The sequence below is a fragment of the Penicillium citrinum genome (assembly GCF_028827155.1).
Source record: "Penicillium citrinum strain IBT 23319 chromosome Unknown utg000005l:1.0-1900146.0:1.0-1900348.0, whole genome shotgun sequence".
Lineage (NCBI taxonomy): Eukaryota > Fungi > Ascomycota > Eurotiomycetes > Eurotiales > Aspergillaceae > Penicillium > Penicillium citrinum.
The window spans coordinates 369,999-396,922 of NW_026622690.1; the positions used below are offsets into that span (position 1 = coordinate 369,999).

At 47.6% G+C, this 26,924-nt stretch overlaps 8 protein-coding genes across 8 annotated transcripts; 4 read left to right on the forward strand and 4 right to left on the reverse strand.

The window, feature by feature from the left end:
* Positions 1–375: 375 nt before the first annotated feature.
* N7469_005959 (leucine--tRNA ligase NAM2) lies at positions 376–3,465 on the forward strand (the record flags this gene model as incomplete). Its single annotated transcript, XM_056644878.1, has 3 exons — positions 376–885; positions 959–1,099; positions 1,156–3,465. 3 exons carry the CDS (start codon positions 376–378, stop codon positions 3,463–3,465), a joined length of 2,961 nt encoding a protein of 986 aa, XP_056500116.1.
* Positions 3,466–3,618: 153 nt separating this feature from the next.
* On the reverse strand, positions 3,619–4,368 carry N7469_005960 (uncharacterized protein; the record flags this gene model as incomplete). Its single annotated transcript, XM_056644879.1, has 2 exons — positions 3,619–3,947; positions 4,284–4,368. 2 exons carry the CDS (start codon positions 4,366–4,368, stop codon positions 3,619–3,621), a joined length of 414 nt encoding a protein of 137 aa, XP_056500117.1.
* Positions 4,369–6,071: 1,703 nt separating this feature from the next.
* N7469_005961 (CAAX prenyl protease RCE1) lies at positions 6,072–7,419 on the reverse strand (the record flags this gene model as incomplete). The annotated part of the gene is made up of 4 exons (XM_056644880.1): positions 6,072–6,623; positions 6,726–7,106; positions 7,233–7,273; positions 7,365–7,419. 4 exons carry the CDS (start codon positions 7,417–7,419, stop codon positions 6,072–6,074), a joined length of 1,029 nt encoding a protein of 342 aa, XP_056500118.1.
* Positions 7,420–9,019: 1,600 nt separating this feature from the next.
* N7469_005962 (putative serine-rich protein) lies at positions 9,020–11,234 on the forward strand (the record flags this gene model as incomplete). The annotated part of the gene is made up of 2 exons (XM_056644881.1): positions 9,020–11,134; positions 11,196–11,234. The coding sequence occupies 2 exons, from the start codon at positions 9,020–9,022 to the stop codon at positions 11,232–11,234; spliced, it is 2,154 nt and encodes a 717-aa protein (XP_056500119.1).
* An 813-nt stretch (positions 11,235–12,047) lies between these two features.
* N7469_005963 (lysophospholipid acyltransferase) lies at positions 12,048–13,941 on the reverse strand (the record flags this gene model as incomplete). The annotated part of the gene is made up of 4 exons (XM_056644882.1): positions 12,048–12,526; positions 12,598–13,716; positions 13,792–13,836; positions 13,920–13,941. 4 exons carry the CDS (start codon positions 13,939–13,941, stop codon positions 12,048–12,050), a joined length of 1,665 nt encoding a protein of 554 aa, XP_056500120.1.
* A 295-nt stretch (positions 13,942–14,236) lies between these two features.
* On the forward strand, positions 14,237–16,133 carry N7469_005964 (Sec1 family protein; the record flags this gene model as incomplete). The annotated part of the gene is made up of 3 exons (XM_056644883.1): positions 14,237–14,347; positions 14,411–15,436; positions 15,495–16,133. The coding sequence occupies 3 exons, from the start codon at positions 14,237–14,239 to the stop codon at positions 16,131–16,133; spliced, it is 1,776 nt and encodes a 591-aa protein (XP_056500121.1).
* Positions 16,134–16,464: 331 nt separating this feature from the next.
* N7469_005965 (TRAPPII-specific subunit TRS120) lies at positions 16,465–20,953 on the reverse strand (the record flags this gene model as incomplete). Its single annotated transcript, XM_056644884.1, has 4 exons — positions 16,465–19,680; positions 19,746–20,022; positions 20,061–20,712; positions 20,788–20,953. The coding sequence occupies 4 exons, from the start codon at positions 20,951–20,953 to the stop codon at positions 16,465–16,467; spliced, it is 4,311 nt and encodes a 1,436-aa protein (XP_056500122.1).
* Positions 20,954–21,551: 598 nt separating this feature from the next.
* Positions 21,552–26,833, forward strand: N7469_005966 (histidine kinase-like ATPase domain-containing protein; the record flags this gene model as incomplete). Its single annotated transcript, XM_056644885.1, has 3 exons — positions 21,552–21,679; positions 21,740–24,283; positions 24,382–26,833. The coding sequence occupies 3 exons, from the start codon at positions 21,552–21,554 to the stop codon at positions 26,831–26,833; spliced, it is 5,124 nt and encodes a 1,707-aa protein (XP_056500123.1).
* Between the last annotated feature and the right edge of the window lie 91 nt (positions 26,834–26,924).

Below are 26,924 nucleotides of genomic sequence, written 5' to 3' on the forward strand. Positions count from 1 at the left end.
TTTGTCCAACGGCCAAAAAAAAAAGAAAATTAAATAAAACGCCATGGCTTGTATTCGGTACCCGAACTCAAGTTCCTACTACGTATACATAGATAAGAAAGACAATCATAGATACCGAGCTATCGCTACTACAAAATTACTGCTAGATTATTTTAGTCTACTATATTTATTCTATAAGAGAAAGCATAATCCGTGTTTTGCGTAGAGAAAAAGACAAAGCTATACTCATAGCGCTAATCCCAATCAGGACTAGTGTTATCCGCGCTCCGGGGAAGTTTTGAAGTTGAAGATCAGACAATCTCTCCATCAAGTGGTCTTTACCGCGATACTGTTCGACTTCTTCTCGCCGTGTCTTGACATGATGAAATATTCATCATGCAGACACTCTCTCGTATTCGATTGTCGCCGCTAACAGCACGCGCTCGAAATTGCGCGCGTCCTAGCCAACTCCGATCTCTTCTCGCGTTCAATACCTTCACTCGCCTTGCGACAACTTCCTCAATTCCTCGAAGACTCGATCTACCCGCACTAGATAAGAAATGGCAGGAGAAATGGCACCTAGCGACGATGGCCTCGGCTCCCACCGTCACCGAGAAAAGCAGTCAGTCGAAACCGCAGACCTATGTCCTTTCGATGTTTCCCTATCCGTCTGGTACTTTGCACATGGGCCATCTTCGAGTATATACGATATCAGATGTGTTGTCGCGGTTTTATAAAATGCGTGGTCATGAAGTACTTCACCCAATGGGGTGGGACGCTTTTGGACTTCCAGCGGAAAATGCTGCTATTGAGCGAGGCATCGATCCAGCGGAGTGGACGGAGCAAAACATGGCGAAAATGAAGGAGCAGTTGCGGACGATTTCTACTTCATTTAATTGGGACAGGGTACGTGAAATGAAGTCGAAGGATTTTTTTTTCCCTCCCTTGGAGTGCACTGGCTAACTTCTGCGCCATTTAGGAGGTGGCCACCTGTTCCCCAGAGTTCTACGAGCAAACGCAACGGATCTTTTTGATGCTCTATGAGAAGGGGCTTGCTTATCAGTCTGAGGCACTTGTCAATTATGACCCCGTCGACAAAACAGTGCTGGCCAATGAACAGGTTAGCGGACATGAACGCATCACGAGAGATGATGAATGCTTATTTCTTAAACCTAGGTTGATGCCAATGGCTTTTCGTGGCGCTCTGGAGCGAAAGTGGAGAAGCTGAATCTTAAGCAGTGGTTTTTCCGGATTACAGAGTTCAAGGAATTGCTATTAAAGGATTTGGACTCCCTTTCCGGGGGCTGGCCTGAACGGGTATTATCTATGCAGCGCAACTGGCTGGGGAAGTCACAAGGAGCCAAAGTAACATTTCCCGTCACCATTAATGGTGAGAAGGAAGCCAATGTCGATGTCTTTACGACGCGTCCAGATACACTATATGGCGTTGAATATCTTGCACTGTCGCTGGATCATCCTATCGTGTTAGAGGCGGCTGAAAAGGACCCATCTCTCCAAAAATTCCTTGACGAGGCGGCATCTCTTCCGCCTGATTCGAAGGCTGGTTATATACTCAAAAGTGCTGAGGCATCACATCCTCTGCTCAAAGTCGATAAGGAAAGCCCCCATCTGCAGAGGAAACTACCCATATTTGCGGCACCGTATGTTCTCAGCGATTATGGTGAAGGTGCAGTTATGGCCGTTCCGGGGCACGATGCTAGGGATATGTCATTTTTCAAGGAGAATTTGAAGCCCGAGTCGATCCCAATCGTCATAAACGCGGAGCCATTGAAAACGCAGAACAGTGACTCCCTAGAAACAGCTATTCCTGCTCGTGACGCAGTTGCGTTCACCCAGGAGGGCTTCCTTTCCGCCCGCTGTGGGAAATACCAAGGCCTATCGTCCAAGGATGCTGCAAAGCAGATTACCACCGATCTTCAGCGGGTCGGACAAGCCGAGTTTATGGAAAATTGGCGGCTGCGAGATTGGCTGATCAGTCGGCAAAGGTACTGGGGAGCCCCCATTCCAATCATCCACTGCGATGGTTGTGGACCCGTTCCTGTGCCAGCAAAAGACCTGCCAGTCAAGTTACCTAAGATTGAAGGGGAATGGTTGAAAGGAAAGAAAGGCAATCCCCTGGAGTCTTCGGAAGAATTCCTCCACACCAACTGCCCAAGCTGTGGAGGGCCAGCAAAGCGCGATACAGATACCATGGACACTTTCGTTGATTCATCTTGGTACTATCTGCGCTTTCTTGATCCGAAGAACACGGATGCCCCGTTTTCGCCTTCTGTCGCTCGTCCCGTGGATGTCTATATCGGAGGCGTAGAGCATGCCATTCTGCACTTACTTTATGCCCGCTTCATATACAAGTTCCTTGCTCAGTCCGACTTGTTCCCCGCCGTTTCTCATGTCGAGGGATTGGCACCGACCGCGGAGCCTTTCAAAACTCTCCTTTCACAGGGCATGGTACACGGCAAGACTTTCATCGAGCCATCAACAGGTCGGTTCCTACATCCAAACGAAGTGGATACTTCGAATCCGGAGAAACCTTTGATCAAGGGAACTCAAATAACTCCCAATATTTCCTTCGAGAAGATGTCCAAGAGTAAGCATAATGGCGTTGATCCGACTGACTGTGCAACCAAGTATGGAGCCGACGCCACTCGTGCGCAAATCCTCTTCGCTGCCCCGGTTAGTGAGGTTTTGGAATGGGACGAAACCAAGATTGTTGGTATCGAGCGTTGGTTCGGACGTCTCTGGAAGCTAGTTATCGACGCCCAAGAGACTTTGAACAAGACGGCGTTTACCATTGCCGCTTCTGACCTGGATGCTTCCAAAGGCCATGCTATTTCCCTTCCTCCTGCATTGCAGGAGTTCAGCGATTCTGATGCTGATGCTATTTTGGCTACTCATAAGACCATCTCCTCCATTACTTCGTGTATCGAGCAGAACCCTTACGGTCTTAACACGGTCATCTCAGATTTGACCAAATTAACCAACACCCTGGTTTCGGCCCCTCCCTCCTCACCTCTTGCCCTATATCTCTCCATTTCCTCTTTACTTCGCCTTCTCTCGCCCATTGCCCCAGCTCTGACGTCTGAATCTTGGGAAGTCCTGCACGAGTCCCTGCTGAAGAAGACAGATCCTAGCGTCGTCGTCCCGTCCATTCATGACGCCTCCTGGCCAACTCCTCTGCTCTCTTCTACCCAGGCTGATGCTCTTTCTTCACGTGGTGGACAGACCGTAGCCATTCAGGTCAATGGAAAAATGCGGTGCGCTGTGAATATCCCACGAATGCTCTCTGCCACAACCACTTCCCAGGGAAAGAACACCGGTCCAACAGCCGAAGAACAGGACTGGATCATTAGCCATGTTCTGGAAACCAGTGAAGGTAATTTCTGGCTGAGAGAAAAGAACGATTGGGAGAAGAGACGACGAGTCATTGTTGTGAAGGGTGGAAAGCTCGTAAACGTTGTCTTCTGATGCGAAGCACATGAATGTACCAACATATGGCAATCCTCAAATACTGTATGTAAAATCTTAAATAGAACTGTACACTAGACAAGAAACATCCCCCGAATAAATCATAATCAAATATACCCAAAACAAGTCCAATCTCGATGGTAGTGAGTGCTTTCAAAATGCGAATCTCGAAAACATATCAGAATTCATCTTCTGAAATTCCCGCACAATGGCATCTCTTCTCGCCTCAGACCTCACAGACATCTGACAAGGGAATGGCCGAGCACCCAAGATCAAGCCCTCCCAATATCCCGTCTGATGATCAACATCCGGTTCAATAGGCAACCTTGTCTTTTCACCATTACCAGTACCGACATCAAATACCCAACTCATTTTCGCGATAGCCAAGAAGAGATTGCGTTCAGCAAGATGCATCCCAGGACGAATCCGACGACCGGGTCCATAACCGTACTGATCACGGAGATTAACGTCAGTCACAGACGCTAGTCAGGGTCGAATATTATTTCCTAATTCGAGAAATATGCCGGGTCGTGATGAATAACCCCAAACGTTGATATATACTGTTGAGCCATTTGGAATAAAGTACCCATCAATCCAGTCATCTAGGTAGATGACTGGATTGATGGGTACTTTATCACTACACTTATTGCCAGGATAAATATTGTCTGTAGTGCTTCTCTGGCCAGTCTAAGTCCAATCAATATAATATCACTGAATATTGTACTGGTACCTACCAGTACAATATTCAGTGAATGCCAGTGCCATTGTCAACCCCAGTAAGATCATTCTCTATTCTCGCCATCAACGAACGAACATACCTTGAGTAGTAGCATGCGGAAAAGCCAACGGAACAACTGCCCTCCATCCCATAGCCTCTTTAATTGTAGCAGCTACATAAGGCATACAAGCACAATCCTCCCAAACAGGTGACCGAAAACTAGTAGTTAGATTGGAATCTGGCAGTTCTATCGTTCCTTACTATTATATCGATTGAATATAGACTGGCCAGAGAAGCACTACAGACAATATTTATCCTGGCAATAGTATTGCCAGCATAAATATTAGTGATAGAGAAATAACTACCCACGTGACTATGGATAGTCTTCGCTCTGTTCAAGATGTATATTTCTCATAGGATGTACTACAGAGCTAGTAGCCCCAACCTTCGATGACATTAGACTTTCTCGAACATTACTATTAGATGTTTTATGAAAGGATATTTACTCAACTACATTCGTTGACAAAAAAGCCTGTATAGTAAAGCGACGGGTCTTTTCTAGTGAGGAGAGTTCTATATCAGAAATAATAGAATATACGAAGTCGGGTAAAATCGACAATCTAGTGCACAAATTTACAGGAACCCCGCTCTGCGCTTCTGGCCCATATCACAAGTACTAGTTTCTTTCTGTCTAGATAGTGTTATACCAGAGAGAAGGGGTATGTTATTTCACGATGGAGCAATGTTCAATGATTGCACGCGATGTCTCACAATTACTCATGTTGTCCCAGAAACCATCTCTCAGGGTGGAAGCACTACAATCAATAATTTACGCTGGTAATAGTTATAAAGAAACAACTACCCAGGTCCAACTAATGTAGCAGAAAGATACACGTAATCGAAAATATCTAAATTTGCAAATGCCATCTATGTACCTTCTAACACATCCATCCAACCCTGACTTTCATCTCGCGAATGTGTCATAGCAATCTCCGAGAATAGCATATTTCATTTAGTAGGAAAGTCTGATGATACGAGAAGCGCGTAGCCAAAATTCCCGCAGCCGAGCCCCTAGCTAAATAATTGTTGTCATTATTGATCCAATCCAGCATATTTGTCTTACTTGACTGACCTGGTTTGGGGGGGCTGGGTCTTGGCGAAGATGCTGCAAGGGCGGCGGGTATGTCTCTGGGGAACAGAACTGCACCAGTGGATCCTAACATGGACATGTTTACTAGCTTTCATAGAGTCATGGTTATTATTAGAGATGAGTGCCTGGGATTCATGAAGTTGTAGGTTCATTTGTGAAAATAATTTTCGGGTCGGGCTGGTTCGTTGTAAATCATAAGGGCTGTGATCACATTAGATATTACGTAGCGTTTGGGTAATTACTCGAGCCGACACTCGACGATATACGAAACTACTATATATATGTGATAGTGTGAATATATATATATGTAGGTATTTATCGCGGGTGAGTAAGTTCTATAGCCCTCGAGTAGCTACTGTAGTATCAGGTGTTGAATCCTCCGAGGCTAAGCCTCGACCTTTGAAATTAATAGCGTCGCACTATCAATTTCTAGTTGACGGTGAACTAATATAATAGACTACTATTCTTTTTACCAGTACGTCAAGACCAAGCAGATCCCTTTCCCGGCTCTAGCTTCTGCTAACTGTCTGAATTTATGGTCATTAAAACCTGGACAAGGCATGTATATTGTGCAATTACGCAGCCACGCCTACATAAATGGTCGAGAGTCACAATCTATAATAAAACAAACATAGAACAGCCCGCTCCAAATCGAGCCAGATTCGATGAGAAAATCATGCATAGTCACAGGAAAGAAAAAAAGAGGAGCCTATTGGACGACTTTTTAACATCAAATCATCACTTTGTTCCACTCTTGGAGTCACTGAACGAAACCAGACTGTAATAAGACTCAGTTAGAGGCCACAAGCATTGACAAAACAGAAGTGCACCGAGGACAAGTAGCAGATAATACGCGATCGTCCAGCCAATACCGAGCTGGGTTCCTCCTTCCAAGGATTCTGAGCTTCCGTCAGAATCTTCCTTGCCACGAGTACTCATGGGAACTCCAAGTGGAATTTCAGCTTCGACACGACCCCAGAGTCTGGGCAAGCCACACCAATTGCAGAAACTGTGGACAATAATGACTGCTATCAAAGACCCAGTGCGCACGTAAATGAATGTTGCATACCAACCGAAGACGGTGGTATACCCAAACTGAAAGATCGAGCGCAATAGAGCCGCCACAGCAGGTGTATCTGGATGGGTGAGTCTAAACTCGTAGAAATGGTGAACATGTGCGATGCCAAAGTATAGCGGTGCGATAAACACCACTTTACCAGGTGATATATGCGCTAAAAGATGCAGTGGTACAATAGCAGATCGAAACATGGCCTCTTCAGTGATCGGGCCCTATATAAAACATAAGTATCAACTCTGGAATATAGCACCATGAAAACAATGGTAGAGCCGGGCCAAGAAGAGAAAACCAAAAAAAGGAAACAAAATACATACAGCAACATAATTCCTCCAGCCGATCCAACCGCTGAGACTCTCAGACCATTTACTGGCACGAAACCAGGTTCGCCATTCACCTTCGGCAATACCTCGTTCGAAGAGAGGACCCAGGAACAGAATGGCTGTGAGCAACAAACTTCGGAGAATATCTGCCAAATCGATCGGCCACCAGCCCATTAAGCTCAGACCTGCTCCGAGCGAGGAGTTACCTTCCTCGACAATCAGCCATAGCACAATCAATGAAGATGCAACGCAGGAACCCGACACGGCTCGGATACGCGCACGAATCACGGATGGAGCGTCTCGACTGAGACTTGGTGATGGCCGCGTGGCGGGCGACAGATAGAAAGGCAACACATAAAGCAATGTAAGGGCGACCTAAAGAAGATGAGTTAGGAAAGGTAATTCACTTAGGTTTTTTCTTTGTTTCTCTCTATTCTCTTCATCTCTTTAAAGTTTGAAATCTTAATTAAACACAAGAAAGGGGAGACGAGGGTTGTTTACAGAGAAGATGATGACGGTCTGTACCGATAATGAAGGCTCATCTTTTAGCGGGCGGGTTAGCTGATGTGTCCGAACCTTGCCCTGACGATCCTCGAAGGAGAAGGGGGGGAGGTTATGCTGATTTTCACTCACCTTGATGCTTCGAATATAGACTCTTTAGACGAGCCAGTATGCCGACGGGGGCCATACTGAAGAATGGCTCCGACAGAGAGAGTCACGAAGAAACAAAAGAGAGGTCCGCGGGTGACTTTTGAAGCTTGCGACCCCGTCTTGGTTGGGCCGTGACGGGATGTGACCATACAGTAGTAAATTACACAATAGAAATAAATGCAGTTTGCGAGAAGATTGTGGCAGTGATTTGGTATTGTATTGTCACGAGGGAAGTCGCGTATTTGCTGTATCTAGAGTCACTTTTGAGGAAGGAACAATGAGAACTAAACATCCGTCGCGCTTTCCCTTTTGTCTTGCTTTCTGGTCCAACATCACCTGACTTCATCAACTTCTTTCCATTTCAATTTGACATCCATAGACATTCCATCTTGGACTACTCCTTCAGAAATTATCTTCCGATCGATGTCACACTTATCCCGAACGGGTGGACCGAGCGTCTCGTTCACAAACTCGTGGTCTAGAAAAGTGAGGTATCATATACTACGACGAGTATATGCTTTATCCCTGTGGTCCATCATCATTTCGATCTGAGTCAATGCGAGGGGATATCGTGGTCGAAATGAAAATTCTCCGAATCTCACGAGTGTCAATCCCAGGTGGCCTGCCAGGGATCCAAATATTGTTCAATTGTTCCAGATATGTCAGTGAGGGTGTGAAAGGAAAAAAAGAAGATCCGCTTCAGAAATTGCGCTAGATCCTTGACAACGCATTGACTCCACTTATGGCTGGGCTGAGAAAACATGCTCTCGCTATCGTGCGATCGTCAGCAGGGACGAAAGTGTTCCTACATTACAGTCCGCAGTAACGGAGTACATACATGTACACTACAGTAATGCATAATGGATAGTACAATTTGCCAGGCCCGGTCCGGTCTGGTCTGGTCTATCAAATTAGTTTGATGGGTGACATCCCTTGGCTATGAAAGTCCACCAACTCCGACAGAGATGACAAAAGAACAAAAATGGGGACTGCAGCGGCTGCAGCAGGCGTAACTCTGTCAGGCAACGCGTCCGACAATCGTTCTCGTCGACACGTCTCCACCAATCGTCACTGGGCCCCGCGAGGTCAACGGTGTTCTAGGACCGTGCATGGCTGCATACCCCTGGGGGGTCTGGATCTGCTGTGATAGGCGCTGGTCTTTGCTGGGCCCTGCCTTGCTCGTCGGCGCTTCACCGCCGCTGGGCAACAAAATTCCTGGCCCCCCTTGGTTCGTTTTGTGTCTCATGTTTTGTGTGCGGTGTTGTTTTCCAGTCGTTCTGTTCTCCGTCCTTCGTTTTTGAAACTAATGACCACTTTCGCTTCTTGTCGCTCTTTTTTAATGGCCTGCAACGTCTGAAACGACCTTCCGATTGCCCTGTTTGACGACCTTTTGACGTCTTTACGCTCTTTTTACCTTGAATTTTTCGGTCATATAGAAACCACTTATCGATATCGATCTACTCGTCCCCAGGGCGAGGCATTCCTTACATCCATCCAATATAGGAAAACAAAAACAACTCCCTTTTCGGTTAACGTCACTCATTGTTTATACTCCACGTTGGAGTTATTCTTCTGTTAATAGTCATTGAACGTCCTCGTTGGTCCCTCTGGACCATGATCTAATTTGGTTCGACATCATGCCCTCACACGCCCAGTCGCGCTCACCTCCGCCTCGGCGGCGGCGGGCATTGGAAGAGAGAAGCTCAGCACACGCCAATGAGAGATCCCCAACAAGGTCCCTGCGCTTGGTACAAGATCAAGATCAAGAGGATGTCGATATCTATACCGCGACTCCCTTCCCAACCAAGCCAGAGCAGATTTTGTTACCAATTCCTGGCAAAGGTCAACAGAAGTACATCGCAGATACCGGCTTCAACTATGCAGAACCCTCTGGACCATCCTCGGCCGCCTGGCCCTCACCGGCCTTCAGCCATGGTGCTGCAAGTAGCACTCGAGAACAATCAGTCGGCGAGATCTGGGATGCTTCTTCCACTGCCGATACTGGCATGTCACCTCCGCAGATGTGGGATGAAGACCCTCTCTCCAGCAAGTCGTCTCTCCCGGAAGTTCCTTCGCAAAAAAAGATGGATCAAAGCTCCGATGTTTCGGAGCCAGAATTCTCTGACGATGACCTGATCGTTTTGCCAACAGCGACCCCGACAATCAAAGCGGTGGTATCTGAACCGCCAACATCTCCCAAATCTTCGAGAGATGAGGACGAATCAACAACTGTTGGTTACTCGAGTCCGAACGTTGAGCCCATTGGAGCCCCCTCAAGCCCTAACTTTGTGACATTGGACAACTCAAGTATGAACTTCTTGCCTCGAGGCACAGTTTCTAATGATTCAGACCCTCGATCGAACTCTCTGGAATCATACAACTCTCGAGGCACGGTTGTGCGTCATGCTGGCGGCGTGCCATGGATCTTCGCTGCTGGCTCGTCAGAGCAATTGAGCTCTCGTTCACCATCGTTTCACTCCAGCCCGCCACTTAGGCCTGCACGTTCATTCCGCTCTGGCTCACGACAACCCTCTGCCAGTCGATCACGATCTACAACTTCTTCATCACGCAGTTTGCGCTCCGTATCAGATATTCAAGCCGCAATTGACAGTGGTGTTCACATTCAGTACCCACGAATTCGTGCACCATCTTCAAGTTCCCGGGCTGATACCTCGGATTCCTCCGAGCGTGACTTCACACCTGGTCCAGCAAACGGCCGTTGGAACCCCCATTTGTCTCGTGTCTCATCCGTGTGGTCTGACGATGAAGTGTCCAACCCAACCCCCGCTGCTGAAGAAGTCAAGGATCGCGAAGAGGAGGATGTTGAGAGTACCAAATCGGAACCTGCCCTTCCACCTACTGCTGTCTTAAATTCCGAGCCGCAATCGCAATCACAATCGCAATCCACGGTTTGGCTTGTCAAGAACTCACACGAAGAGGAGCGCTTGGATAGCTTGACAAACCTTCCAACACGCAATGGTTTCCCACAAAGCCTGTCTTCCGGATCTAAGCGCAGCAACAGCATGCGAAGCGCCTTTCGCCCAGGAACCAGCTCAAGTACTGTTTTCCATATCCTCCCAACCTGGGCCAAGATTTACTACCGCACGGATCCAATGAGCATCCACCCAACATTGTCTGTTTCTCACCCAAGTCGCCCGTCCTCTGCACGGCCCGGAACAAACAACTCAAGTGTCTTCAATCTAATGCCAACGCCGCTCAACATCCCACGACCACGTTCTCCTGAGCGTTCACCTGAACGACCACGCTCGCCAGAACGGGTTCGCTTTGCCCAACGGCGGATTGAAAGTGACCCCCGAGACCCTCGCGCCCATTGGGCTCCCGACCCGGAAGCCACCGAAGCTGAACTACAAGGCACCCCTCGCCATCGCTTACGCCACAGTTGGTCTCCGCACTTGTATACCGACCGACGAACCCTACAGCACTCAGCTAGTGCATGGACTGCCCCTTCAATGGATTCAACCACCGAGCCCTTTTTTGGCCGCAGGAATATCCAAGTCTATTCATTCTGTCTGGGCTTCATCTTCCCTCTAGCCTGGATCATTGCTTCATTCCTGCCCCTGCCACCCCCTCCAAAGCTCGGTCCTCAAATGATCGAATCAGATGATGATGTCGAAATGGCTCTTGAGTCGCAGCTTTGGAATCTTCAAAAACGCCGATACAATAATGCTCGCTGGTGGCGTAATCTCAATCGCTGGATGATCTCCCTTGGAGTTGTGATCATCGTTATAATTGTAAGTTGAATCCATGAACCTCAAGAACTTGCATTGACCGCATACTAATGATAATCTTCAGATCACACTCGCCGTTATTGGCACCACGACTGGCTTCTAAATCTTTTCATTCTCGGAGTGAATCACTCTGTTTGCTTTGCTTTTCTCTCTTCACAATATTTCACGACCTTCATTTCTCTCATTCTCTCATACCCTCTACATGCGACTTCGGCATATTTCGCTACCAATTTCTAACGCCTTCATTGACTACAACATTCTTTTTTCCTTTTTTCACAACCGAAATCGGTCTTGTTCAGCCTATCCGGCTTTTTTTTCCCCTATTTATTTACGATTCCACCGGGCTTTCGCCTCCTTTTTGTTATATTTCTTCTTCCACTGCTCGGGGACCTTTTCCTGACGCATGATTTGTTTATTCCATCTTCACTTCGCTGAACATTTTGACACGACTGCATGAGACGATTATACGCACCGATACATAATATTCCCCCCACATTTTCCCTTCTTTTCTGAACATTTGCTTTGGTGATATGTTACGCTAAGTAAATTGTGAACTTCTTTCTCTTCTTGATGGCATATGACATCTGTGTTGGATATACTCTTTGCCTTTTTATCTGGTTTTCATGTTCGATGTTGTACCTGAGCTTTCGTCATGTACCCTTTCCTTCAATAGTGCACCAGATAATCGAGATATAAAATTCATCATACCTAGAGTATGTATGCGATGTGCTTCTGTCGTAAATCGAGTAATATTTCCTTGTATCGAATTACCCACCAGTGAAAAAATATCTAAAAATCGAACTAGAATGTATTACAATAAAAGACCGAATCTTTTCAACGAAAGTCAGAAACCCTCTTCCACCAACCTCCCTTTCAACATCTACCCCATTTTGAACCAGACTCAGTCTGATATCAATCAAAGTTTGCGTCCGATCTTCTGCTCAACAGCAATCTTCAGCTCTTCACCATTAGGCATGGTAACCACGCTCCCACGACGACGACGAGATTCAATCTCAGCCTTAATTTCCTGAACAGCTTCATCGAAGTCTCGCTCCGGATCATTCGGTAGACCGAGCGTAGGAGGACGCACAGTTTCCTGGCTAACAGTACGAGTGACATGAGGACGATTACGACGCTTCAATCGACCGAGCAAATAAGACTTTGCAGGAGAAGCGAAAACAATCAATGAAACAACGATATTGATGATGCCGTAGAAATAGACGCGTGACCAGACGGCGATTGAATCGTCGAAGCTGAGAATTATGAATGGGATGACGGCGAAACCGAGGGTAAGTTGAGTGACCAGCCAGCTGGCAATGTCATAGTACCGCTTGTAAGGCATGGGATGAGCACCGTCGGGTGTGAGGAAGAATGGACGAACGTAGCGACGGAAATCTGAAAGCGTTAGTCAAAGAGCGCAGAAAAAAAGATGGGGTGAAAAAGGGAAGATAAGCGGATAATCATACTCTTTGCAACGGTTTGGATGAATGATCCCAGGACAAAAGTCAGATAATATCCAGGATAGAAACCATGCCACAATGCACTGGTAGCAAAAGTAGCCATACTAGCCCGGAAACCAGGCTTCTTGCCCTTGGGAGTGACTCGCAGATAGATGTAGTTGCGAAGCCAGTGGTTTGTATTTTTATTCCAGCTTCCCAGGTAAGCGTGTGAATTCTGCGCCGTTTCAAGACCCCATGGGTCGACATTCTCAAGACGGTTCCAGAAGACTTTGCCTGTTTTATTGTCGAAGCCATTATATCCCATACCGGATAAAATACAAGCACCCTCCGTCAAAGACCAGACACCGTAATACTTGAAACGAGTGGCAAAACCAAGCATATAAACAGTGAACACACGGCGCAGGAAACCGAATTCCAGGAATTTGTCGGATAGTACGAATTCGGTTGTAAAGCGGCTGCCTAATTGTAGGAAGACGAAGATCCATACTAATCCGACGACAAGTTTCTTGACGGCAGGTGTACCACTGCGAGGAATCTTGCGCTTCTTTCTGGTTGGTGGGACTTTGGAAGGATCTGTACCTGGAGGGATATCGAAGAGAGTGGTATCAAGCCAGCGACGATAATCCACATATTCGAAAGATGGACCGGCAAAAAGCGACGGGAAGAAAAGGACATAACCCAAGTAATCGGTGATACTAGGGAACTGAGTGATGGCCGAGTACTTCTGGGCATCGGAGAGTCCCTCCTGTGGTAGACGGCCGTCATGAATATTCCAGCAGAAAGAAGAAAGTTTCATGACCATGACCATCTGAGCTCCCGTGATATCGACCACCTGAGCATCATCCGCAATCTGACGGTAAATATGATTAATCGACATGTGACCCATGAGGAAGATGAAGCCAATCCAAGGCATTAGAGACCCGTCCACATAGTAAGCGATAGCATATGTGCCAGCTGCACTGTAGAGAATAGTGCGCAGACCATCCCAAAGATCGAAGAGACCGACAATATAGAAGAGAGACACGCCAATGATGAAGGCGTTCTTTTTCCAGGGTTGGGCGTCAGGAATGCGCTTCAGGAGTGCGGCCAGAGGGTAGGATAATAAGAACGAGCCGATTAATTTGACTATGAGAATTCAAGTTATGTTAGAATCTGCTCTCGTTCTACTTGTCGCATAAAGAAAGACAAGGGTATACGTACGCTCATCGACCGAAGCACCTGTCAGTTTAGCAGGATACTCGAAGACTGCGGGGGGAAGTAGTTAGCAATGAGCTTAAGCTTGGAAGCTTGAAAGAGCTCAAAAAAGGAGATGACGAGAGTATAAATACCCAGATCTATAAAGGGCAACATGGTGTCGACCCAGCTTGGAGATTTGAAAAGACTCGCATGCGAAGAAAGTCCAGAAGAAAAAAAGAGGAAGAAGTCAACTGGAAATCCAAAACAAGGTCATGCGGGAAAAGCGGACAAGCCCAACATTCAACCACAAACCAATCTTCGAACTTCTTCTCCACCTTTCAACTCCCTCCCCACCTCCGAATTGCACATTGAACATTGAAACAACCACACACACCGATTTGTTCTCTATTCACTTATTACTTCTTCCTCTTTACTTGTGTGTGTTTGCGCTGAGGCGCTCTGTTTCACCATGGACGTCGTCGCGGCCGTCTCGGGTTACATCTCCAAGATGGTGACGGCCGGCGAGTCGGCCACGGGGTCTTCTTCTAAGATGAAGATCCTGTTACTCGATAGTGAGACAGTGGGATATGCGCTTAACCAATTTGAATATGAAGATGGATTCACTGACTCTTTGTGGGTGTAGGTACCGATTGTTTCGACCGCCATTACCCAGTCCGCACTCCTGAATCATGAAGTGTACCTCATCGACCGCCTAGATAACACCGCGCGTGAGAAGATGCGACATCTCCGCTGCTTGGTTTTCGTGCGACCATCCCCTGGATCCATCCAACTGCTCATTGACGAGCTTCGTGAACCTAAATACGGCGAATATTATATCTATATGAGTAATATCATCCGCAAATCATCCCTCGAGCGACTTGCTGAGGCGGATAGTCATGAGGTTGTGCAATGCGTCCAGGAACAATTCGCCGACTTTCTCGTGGTCAATCCTGATCTTTGTTCTTTGAACCTCGGTTTTCCTCTTTCGCGTCTATGGAGTCAATCGCCAGACCTGTGGAATCCCGATTCCTTACAAAGGACAACCGAGGGTGTTCTAGCTCTTCTCCTTTCGCTGAAGAAGAACCCATTAATCCGATACGAAAAGAATAGTCTCTTAGCTCGAAAACTGGCAACTGAAGTTCGATATCACCTGACACAGGAAGAACAACTGTTTAATTTCCGCCGGACGGATACCCCTCCTATCTTGTTGATCCTCGATCGTCGCGATGACCCTATCACACCACTGCTCACCCAATGGACGTACCAAGCAATGGTACATGAATTGCTCGGAATCAACAACGGTCGTGTCGACCTTCAGGATGTCCCTGAGATTCGACCGGAACTCAAAGAGATTGTCCTCGCCCAAGATCAAGACCCGTTCTTCAAGAAGAACATGTACCAGAACTTCGGCGATTTGGGCCAAAATATTAAAGAGTATGTGGAACAATACCAGGTCAAGACACAGACCAATATGAATATCGAATCAATTGCCGATATGAAGCGATTCGTGGAGGATTATCCTGAATTCCGCAAGCTTTCCGGAAATGTCAGCAAACATGTCACCTTGGTAGGTGAACTGAGTAGACGAGTCGGAGAAGATAATCTGCTTGATGTGAGTGAGTTGGAGCAAAGCTTGGCTTGTAATGAAAACCACTCCAATGATCTCAAGGTATGTCCATCAAACGCTCTCCTTTCTTCTTAATACCACAAGTCTTAACAGGCCTCAGTCACTACAACGAATTATTACAATGCCAAATGTTCCCGCAGAGAACAAACTGCGTTTAGTCGCCCTTTACGCACTCCGTTATGAGAAACAGCCCAACAACTCCTTACCGGTCTTACTTGATTTGTTGGTGACAGCAGGCAATGTCCCCGCGAATAGAGTCAATATCATCCCTAATCTTCTCGCCTATCACCATTCCCTCCAAGCACCACCCGTTGCCGGAGGTTTCACCGATCTTTTCGAATCCACCTCGTTCTTCTCCGGAGCAAGGGATCGCTTCAAAGGTCTTAAGGGCGTCGAAAACGTATATACGCAACACTCACCACGACTGGAAGTTACTCTTCAGAACCTTATCAAGGGACGTCTGAAGGAGTTACAATATCCTTTCCTGGAAGGCAGTGGCCACACCCGAGACAAACCGCAGGATATCATCATTTTCATGATTGGCGGTGTTACCTACGAGGAGTCTAAGATGGTGGCTCAGGTCAATGCCAGTTCACCAGGTGTACGTGTTGTCCTTGGTGGAACGAGCATTCACAATAGTACGACTTTCCTTGAAGAAGTTAATGATGCCGTTGGTAGTTGGCCTGAGCCTGCTCCCACGACAGCTGCGGGACGGCTGCGACGGGAACTTGGTCGATAAATGCTGTGTTGATGTCGATATCTACGAAAATGGAATCATGAAGTGCACTTGTATACTTTTATCGAAATACCGTGGAGGGTAGACAGTAGATTAATATGTACTAAGCTGAATAATTTTAGAGGTATATAGCAGCTAATAGTATAGTCTTTCAATATTGAATGATTTTTATCCCAGGGATGTATGTACCCACGCTAACACTATGTAGAAAAAAAAAGTATACTACAGCCCTGCTCGATAACTCATCAATGGTCTTGAACAAGACATCAGTCAAGATATTGGTACCATGAAACAAAAGATAGAGGCATGATCATAAGGTGACATAGAGGATGAATTAATCACGAGCATGGATGACACAAGCTTCCTTCGCATGCCACATACGTCTTCGTCTCACAACATCCGCACCAAATGTATCTTTGATACTATCATCATTGGGATCAAGATCATCCTTATTACTCTCACCAAATGATCGCAAAAGTCGAGCTTCCTCAACACTAGCACCAAATTCATATTCACCTCTACAAAGCACCGTCACGCCGATAGAAGCTTTTGTAGACTCTCCGCTTTGCAAGACTGGTAAAGCCTGTTGTAACATACCAGTCCAGGCGAGACGACGGGTTAGATCCAAGGCGACATTATTTGGTTGGTGGCGGAGACTAGGTTGGAGACGGAGAAGAGGGTGAATGGGTCTCGAGGAACGATTGCGTACTGTGATGTTGAGGGTTAAGAGGTCGTCTGTGTTAACGCGGAAACGGGAGCGACCATTTTGAACGACTGCGTTTGAGGTTGTTGTTAATGGAGATGTTAGGGAGAATGTCATTTCCACATCTTCTAAACGCATTGCTTCAACCATGCGGGCATTCAATCTGATATTGCGAAGATCAATTGATCCCTTACGGCCAGTAGCAGGTTCGCTCCAGCCACCGATTATCCTCTTGAGTAATTCTTCGCGGAACCAAAACGCTTCTCTGGATGCCCCCTCTGCTTCGAAAGTCAGTTTATTGGCACTGACGACGAATTGTCGTCGAGTTCCTGTGTTGACTACTGGGATTGTTGCGTAAGGGTTGTCAAGGTAGACGCGTGGTAGGACAAGGACGAATCGAGATGTTTGACCGGGTTGAAGTTCTCCATCAACAGAGTACTGGCCGTTTTGATCGCCTTCTCCGGATATGGAATGTTCGTCGACACGTAGCCATACAGATAGAGGACTTGGCCAGGCGTTTCGCAGATCTAATAACACAACACAATGATCTGGACCATAGGCTCCATTTCCAAGGCGAGCTAGGACTTGGGAGAAGGGGTCGTTGTCGGTCGTAGAAAGTGGCGAGTTGGGCTCTTTGTCAGGACTGACTGGTGCATTTATATTGTTTCGCCAGGCAAAATCACCGCTGAATGGTAAGACATCACAGCGAGCAACCTCGACGCTTGCATTTACTGTCACCGTCAAAGGTACGAACAACTGTCTTGTATAGAATACTTCAGGTAGATCACTTTGCTTCGTTCCGAGACAGGAGTAATCGATTTGAACGGTCGTTTCTTGTAAGCCTGGTTTGCCCAGAACGTCCACGGTGAAAGTGGCTTTTTGTTTCGGTGGGATCGAACAATCGTTCGTGTCGGAATCTTCACGACGCCATCGCAGGGCTGGTTGTGTAGCCAGTTTAAGCTCCAACTCGTAGATTTCTACCGGGAGAAGATCTTTGTTCCTTAGTGCTGATTGCAACTGTCTGGTTGTTGAATCTTGAAACGTGAACAGAACAAAGTCGACCGGACAAGAAGAAGTGTTCTGAAGTGTGATAGTAAACGATCTAATCTCGCCCTCCAAGACCATCATTGCAGACTGGGAGAGTGACATGGATTCGATTAACAAGGATGGTTGTTTGCCAATGACCTTGACCTGGCATGTCTCCGTTTCAGGACCTTTCTTTGCAAGAACCTTCCCATCTTTTGATGTCGTCGAGCTCCAGGATGTTGGACGCTCATTGAGAGGTTTCTTTGCAGCCAGTCCAGTCTTCTTGAATTTGAGTTCTGGGTCAGGCTTCCAGAAGGTCTTGAAGATCGGGAACTTGCGCATCCGGCAATTCCTCACCTTGATAACGCAGTTTGAGATACTGAGAATGCCTTCCTCGTGTGCAGTCCCCAGTACAATGACTTCTTGCAGACAGAGAGGAGGGAGAACTATATTTTCCGACACAGCCTCAAATGATACGCCTTCGCCTTCAAGCCTTAAATGTTCGATTTCAATCTCGAATTCGTAAGGATTTTGGAGAGTGACGCGGAAAGAGGCAGGTTCGTCCATCACAGCAAGCGTCTCGAGAGCTTTGCTGTTTGGCTTGGCAAAGGGATTGTATAGGAATGGGTCCTTCTTGGACTTGTCAGAGCTAGTGGTCACAGCCTGTAGCTCAGATTTAGACCTGCGTACAGGTCGTCTAGGAGCCGGCAACGCAAGTAGCTGGACATCACGGACGAGGAAGTCATCCCAGTATTCTGCAGCCATATTTGAAGCTCCCAGCCGGTTAGCTGCCCCGACGGTTCGCTTGATATTATTCAACAATCGAATTTGCTCATCTCGAGGCAGATACGGGGGCACATGATAATTTTCTGCGAGCATCAAATCTCCTCGGATGGTTTGCATAAGCTCAACAGTGAATCGCAAGACGCCGTCAAAGTCAGGAAGTGCTTCGCAGCAGTTAATGCACGCCTTCAGAACGTCGATCTTGAGATTGAGATCTCCGTATCGATCTAAAGCACCATGTCGGAATGACCGTTCGGCAATTGCAGCAACCGAATCGTAGTCCCCGGGAGTAGATGACTGACTGAGACGTTTCTCCCACTCATAGAATGCGGACGGCTGAACACCATATGTTTCACCTATGGTAGCGAGAAGTAGACGAACACTCGATTCCATATTCCCTGGGCCAACATCCAGAGCGTTCACATCGAAAACAGCGTCGCCCAAAGACGCTAGCCCTGCGGCAGGATGAATGCCAACTTCCGCAGCACCAATCTTCCGTGCTTGTACAAGGGTAGGTATCATGACAGAAAGCAGTTCGCGCATCACGAAGGCCTTTTTCCGCGGCAGATCGAGAGTGTTCAGGACAGAAACAACGCCAACTATGATGGGAACATAATCAGTAGCTGGCAGTTCTGCGCCTGGAGAAAGCGGGAGAGCGCGGAAAAGGAAGTTGGCAATATCAGTCTTCCGGAGCACAACAGTCCCGCGTGGCAGCTCTGGTTGGAGCAAGGGAACGAGGGGCTCATTCATGACAATATGCTTCAATGCATTGTCATCGAGTGAGCCATCTCGAATACGTGCAGACACCAGAAGCCTGGACAGTCGTATGACCGTTTCTGAGAAGACAAGCTGAGGAAGAGGCTCATCAGTTATGTGGGCGGCGCGGTTGTATAGATTCACAATGGTATTCGAAAGGTCCGGCAATAGGTTGGCTAGATTCTGAAGAGAAACTATCCGGTTACCGGCCGTAGGAGCGCTGATAGAGTCTCTGATTGCCTTGGCCGTTTTTTCGGCAGCGGGGTAAAGCACGGAGGGAATCTGGTCGCTGGTGAATACGAATACCTTTGACATTACTACGGACGAATGCGGAGCAAAACACATACCTGGAAATCCATACCTGCCCAGCCCATCATGAGAAGACAAAGAAGAATCGATTCAAGTGCTTTGCCATGCCAGACATAATCACTTCCTGCCCGAGCGTTGTTCGCCGCCTCGGAGAGTTCTTTAAGAGCATCAGGCCATCTTCCTGCCTGCAGGAAAAGAGTACCGACAACAACACCGGCACGGCCCTTAATTCTATTTTTCGTCCTATCGGTGGCGCTCACCCCGCTGACAGACATCCGATCCCGACTATGCTCCTTGGGTGAAGATATTGAAGGGCTTCCCCCCCGGAATTAGTACGCGATAAATGAATAGACCGCGTAATTTCATCGAAAGTTGTGGGAGTCTCATGATCGCTCGGCGCTGGCGAGCTAGCATTCGAGCTCAATGGGGTTTCCGGTGGTCCTCCGTTAGGGCTCGATGGTAACTGCGTAGGCAAGGTCATCCGACTCATTAATCGATCTACTGCCCGAGGACGTAGTTCAGGGTTCCGGTGTGGTCCCCAGGAGGAAGCCTTGGGGGACTCGATTGTTGGGATAGCTTGGATTGTCTTTGCAAATTCATCAAGCTCGCCAAGCAACACCGATGTAATATCACACAAGACAGTTTTCATAGTAGTTGCTTTAGAGTCCTCAGGACGAGGAACCCAGAGCACATTCTCCGGTCCATTTGTGAGCTTATTAACTCCGTCATGATCGAATACCAAGAGCTGGTTCACCAAAGCCCGTGGGTTCCTTTCCTTCACCGCATCAAGCTCCTCCAGCAATATATCTAGACCTTCAGGCGTTGGATGCTTCTGGATCGTTTCAGAAGACTGTGGGAGCTCTTTACCATCCGCGATGGCAATTACGACCAACGGCTCTCGGTATACATCGAATGGGAATAGCTCAAGGTGTGATGTGGGGGGAACCGCAAAAGTTAGGTCGTAAAGAACCATGCCGGTTGGGAACGCAAGTGGAGAGAACATATCTGTTAGATTTAAATGTCAGTCTATATCAGCTCATGGTATATCCCCTGGCATGTCTCCAATTGTCATGGGCCTACTTCTGTTTGGTCTTGAATCGGGACTGATATCCCCTAACCGAACCACATTCTCAGCTTGAAGTCTGCCAGCAAAGCTCAGAAACCGAGAGCGCTTGATTTTTCCAATTGGAAGAAGCAAGGCTCGCAGGCGCGCCGGCGCGATTGGAGACAAGGGGTCGACCCCCATCTTGTTGTCTGAGGGACACCGGGGAGGTGGTTTGCGATATCAGGCCCGCATCCACAGCGATAGAAGAGGTGCCAATGTCGAAGAGACACGCGGCAGAGAGGGACCCAGACAAAGGGGAGGATTCTGCCTCAACAGAACAGCTTCAGTGAACGTCTGGATATTAAAATCAATGGGTGACTTGAGCTTGGCCAGTAAATCCCACTTCTCGCGGGCTCCTGAGGCTGTCGGTGGACCTTCAATAACATCATGACTCAGCAGCTGATCTAAGCCAACTTATCGATAAGAATCTCTCCGCAGGCCCCGACGCCGCGAAGTGTCATTTCGACCATTCGAGCACTTTGTTTCTATCGCTTTTTTTGTTGGACATTCTTCGGTTGTGGCGTCGGACTCCCAGTCGCTATATTTTACTCGATCTGTCGGTCTTTTCTTGCCGCATTTTGTTTATCTCGCTTAACGAAAGCTGTTTGTTTATGCCCGCATAATGCAATAGCTTAACGACCTATAATATACACTACCACCCGAGACACGACCTCGAAAATTTATTTGCGAAGTCCTTAAAATTTACTTCTAGACTTATATCACATTTATAGACTTCAAGATGGCTATGAATGTAGATTTCAACGCGCTGAAGGCGCGGACCATGGGATCGGGGGCGGATGAAGAAGCCGTGACAGTCGACACCAGAGGATTGATCTCGAAAGTTCTTGCTCGGTATTCCGGGAAATGGTATGTCTCAGCCGGCTTATTCGGAAGGTGTAGAAGTTGAATGCTGATTGCGGGGTCCAGGACTGTTCTACGAGAGATGATTCAAAACGCAGCTGATGCCTCCGCATCTAAAGTGACTATCAAATTTGAGACTTTACCGTCGACAACAGTGCCCTCACCATCATCAGCCGACCCTACCGCACTTCTTAAACATACTATCTCCAACCATACCCTCCGCCGTCTACTCATATCGAACAATGGCCTGCCATTTAGTGATAAGGACTGGGCACGGTTAAAACGCATTGCGGACGGCAACCCAGACGAAACTAAGATTGGTGCTTTCGGTGTCGGATTTTACAGTGTCTTTGATGACTGCGAGGAGCCATTCGTATCCTCAGGTAACCAGGCTATGGCATTCTACTGGAAAGGGAATGGCCTATATACTCGGAGATTAGATCTAGGAGAGACCCCTAACAAGGATACAACATTCGTGCTGGATTACCGAAATGACTCTTCTCCAATACCGTCCTTGATGCAACTTTGCCAGTTCTTGTCAAGCAGTTTGACATTTGTCGCTTTGGAAGAGATAGAGCTACTACTGGACGACTGGAGTCTATTAAGACTATCGAAAAAGACCGCACCGGGCGTCAATGTACCCATTCCAAGAGATATCGAGACGCGGACCGCGGACGGTCTGATGAAGATCACCGGGATCACTCAAGAAATTGCTCAAGTGGATGCAGCATGGATGAGGATCGTGGAGTGGAATCCAAACGCAAGCTTGTTTCGCCTTGACAATCTTCGCGATACAACAAGCTCACTTCGCAGTTTCTTCTCGAAGTTTACCGGGCAAGGTGCACCAGAAAAAGCAACCAATGCTCAGCAGGCAGAGCGTCCAGAGGAACCAAGCAACATGACTACTATGGTGACTGCAACTGTTTTCTTGCATATTAATACAGCGTCGATCCAGCCTTCAATTAGTTCTTCATTGAGCAAAGAGCTTGAAAGAGCCACGCGCAAACCTCCACCGAAAAGGGCCACTATCGCCATATTGACGCCTTCCTATGATGCTAATATTGCGACAGGGGCATCTGCCTCGCAGTCCGAAATTCTTGCATCCATCTTGCCAACGAAATCGGGGAGGATCTTTATTGGATTTCCTACCCAACAAACTACCGGTCTCAATGCCCATGTATCTGCGCCATCTGTTATCCCGACTGTTGAGCGAGAAAGTATCGATTTAAACACTCGCTATATCAGTAAATGGAATCTTGAGATGTTACGAGCAGTTGGTGTTGTTTGTCGCATTGCTTGGTCAGCAGAAATGTCGACGATCAAATCTAAAATTGCAGCCAAGCTCCCACCATCTCGCTCGAAGATCCGAAAGGAGGATATAGTTGACGTGCTTCCTGAAGCTATACACACTGCGAACCAGTTTGTCTTCCGCGAATCGACTCCCTCCTCCGTCTTGGGACAAACTATTGAAGATGCATTCTGGATGTGTAACAAGAACGCTTCCATCGAGATTCTGTCGACTTGTGGTGTTATTCCAAGTCATCAAACTCGAATTGCCCCAAAAGATCTCAGCTTCATGGACTCCATTCCAGCCTTGCCAGATGAATTTGTTAATAACTCGAAGGAGTTTGTCGAGAGATTGACTTCTTTTGGCCTGGTAACAGAGATCACCGTATCAGATATTAAACGTGAATTGGAGTCTAGCACTCTGCGGTCAAGTCAAATCGTCGAGTTCTTGACATGGCTCGGCCGCAAAACCGTTTCTGGTCAGCTTGATAAGCAGTCGGTTCAGAGCCTCCTCCGCGTTGCAGTTGCCAACGACGAGGACAAGGAAGGGCAGTCAACGCGTTTGATTATCTTTGCCGACATCACTAGCTTTTTGAATCCGCAGCGTATTCCGACCGACATGCCAGTCCCATCATTGGTGATGCCCTTCCAATACACAAAGGCATTAAGTAAGCAGGAACTTGAAGGATTGGGATGGGTCGAGATGCATATAGTGCCATGGTTGCTTTGGCTTGTCAATAAGGCCGGAGACCGTGCCATTCTCGGCGCAGATCAAGATATCACACAAAACCCTTCTTTCGCTGGCCAGATTCTGCCAGTTCTGTCAAAATCATGGGAGACCCTTAGCCCGTCAGGCAAACAGACTGTTGTCAACGCTCTCCAAAGCCAGACTGTAATTCCGACCAAACTCGGGATGAAGCAGCCTGGCCAGACATATTTTGCGTCTGTGCGCCTATTTGATGATCTTCCAGTTGTCCACGGTCTCAACGGGGTTAAAGAGAAAGTTCTGGTCTCCTTAGGCGTTCGCAAAACAGTTGAGCTTGGCGTCATCTTCGATCGACTCATCAATAACACCGAGTCTGGCGATGCTAAGAGTGCCCCAGCACGCAAGTGGAACCACGTGGACTTAATTCGCTATCTCACATCCGTCCGTGAAGACATCCCCGCAAATGACATTCAAAGGCTCAAAAGCACCAGCATCTGCACCGCTGAGAGCAAGAAAGATGCCAAGGCTACTCCTGGGTCTCGTTACAAGATATCTGAGCTTTATGAACCTAAAGATTCGCTGCGAGCTTTGGGTCTTCCAATCATCGAATGGCCGGGGTATACAACAGCAACAGCAACGAAGGTCGATTTCTCTCAATGATGGGCTTGAAGACTCACCCATCTGGTTCTGAGCTAATTCGTTTAATGATTCTGAGTGATCAAGAGAAGAACTCTCCTCGCAAAGATAAGGCATTGGCTTACTTCATTACTGAATACCATACAAATGGCTACGATGCATTTGATATTGGCGCAGTGACAGTTCCATTCCTTCCAGTTGAGGGATCTGAAAGTCTGAGCACACCCAAGAAATGCTTCACGGATGATGGGGCATCACTATTTGGCTTCTCAATCCTTCAGAAACGTCTTCATCCCCATGCTCTCAAGTTGGGTGTCAAGCCCCATCCCCCTATGTCAGAATGTCTTCAAATACTCGTCCGAAAGCCTCCAGCCAGCCAGAAAGATGCAAGGGTCATCTTCAAGTATCTAGCAGGCAGAGTATCTGACCTCCACTCGCAGGACATAGAGCGTGTTGGAAATGCCCCTATCATTCCTATTGCCATAAAGGATTACTCCGAGAAGGGGCCCCGGACCCGACTCGTTGCACCAAGATCTTGCTATCTTGGTGAAGGCGAAGACTACAAGGACATTTTTGACTTTGTAGACTTTGGACAAGAAGCTAATCTTTTCCTCATGGCTGTCGGATCACGAAGGGAGCCTACCAAGACTGAGATTGCAAGAATGCTTGTGAAAGAACCCGCCCGCGTGTCTTCTGCGTTCCAGAGCTCTGAGAAGTATCTGATGCTTCTGAGGACCCTCGCTGAGCATCTCCCCGTTCTTAAGAAGGATAAAGAGCTTTTCAGCGAGATGAAGAGGGCGAGATTTCTCCTTGCAAGCCGAGACATCCCCCCTCAAAAACAAGGTGGCAAAGCCGAAAAAGATCTTCTGGACCCTGAGGATGATTTGGACATTAGGGAATGGAGTCTTTCATCGGCGAGAGAAATTGTCGTTGTCGACGATTTTCAAAGCTTCAATCTCTTCAAGGAGCATATTCAGGCCGCACCGCAAGAGGAAACACTGGAGAATTTCTATGTTGCACTCGGCGCTATTCCTTTGAGCACGATTGTCGAAGAGCAGGCGCGATTTGGTGGAGTGGCAGTGGACCAGAGTCTGGGAGTCAAACTCCACAAGATTATATTGGAACGTACTCGGCTCTTTCTGCATGATCAACCCGCGGATACGATCCAACATGGATCTCGATGGCTTGAGAACAGTTTTTCAGTGCAAGTAGTCAACTCCATTTCTCTTACCAGATCTCTCAAAGGTCGACGCGTGTCTCATACACAAAAGCGAAACGCCATTGTTGCACGTCTATCCAGCAACTGGGGTTTATGCATCTACCCGGGGAAATATGACCTGTACGAGATTAGCCAATCTCTGGTCCATCTCATCCTGAAGCGTCCGAAACTCCACTCAACTCTGACGCTCGAAATGTTGCTGAAGACGGATCTCTTGGAGCTTCGTGCCAGAGGATACAATGTGGAGCGTATCCTTCGACAAAAGGCTCAAGAGGCAAGGATGGCCGAAGACAAACGACAAAAACAGCTGGAGGAAGAGAGACGTGTTCTGCAGGAGAGAGAAGCGGAATGGGAGGCAGCTCAGGCTCAACGAGCCAAAGAAGAACCACGAGAAGAAACCCAACCCAGATCACAGAATGCAATGCCCGGCGTCTTCCCTGAATCGCCTAATAGCAAGCAACCAGCGGCAGAGACCCAAATTACCCCGACTGAACCTCCCATGCCAGACCGAGCTCCTCGAGGTCTTTTTGCGAACTTGACGAAACGGTTTGGCTTAGACGGAAATCGCTCTGGCTCGAACGCAGGCCAAATCGAACAGTCTCAGTCCTTGCTCCCTGAGTCTTCAACTCCTCCTCCTCCGCCACCACCATATACTCCGACGGAGTCCCAACCGCCCCGCCCAGAGCAGCCTGTCAGTGTCAGTTCCCCGCATCAACTGAACAGACAGCTCCTCTCTGCTGTGCAGGCATGTCGCCCTCATGGATCATCGGATGTTTTCAGCCGACCGGAGACGAATCAAATCTCAGAAAGCAAATCCTATTGTGATGAACGACCAAGTCATGATTTAGAGTTTGTTGCCACTCTCCCCAGCGGCGTCAATGTTTTGTTCGTTAGAACCATCACCGATCGATCTGCTTTCTTGGCGAATAATCGTGCTGGAATCAACATTTTTGCCTCGATCATTCTAGATTGCGGTTCAATCTTCTCGATGCGTGCGGACAGTCTAAGCATCTTCTATGACCCTGGCGGCAAGACGATCGCGTTCAACAGAGCGGGTAGCATCTTCTGCAATTATTTCTACTTTCAACAATTGCATGAACAACCCTTACTCCAGGGATCAAATGCTAATCGTACCGATGCAATTGTCTACTGGTGGGTGATATTGTGCCATGAATTAGCGCATAACCTTGTGGGCGATCATAGCTCAGCACACAGTTACTACACAGAGAGTTTCGTGGCTCAGTACTTCCCCAAGGTGGCCACCAAACTTGCCAGTCTCAATACTGTGGCTGCTACTACGCCTACGCCATGAACCCTTGATTTTTTGTACATAATATTGAAGCGTGATGAATCAATGCTTATTGCTATAAGTGCATTGTATGTTGTAGATATGAATATAGCAT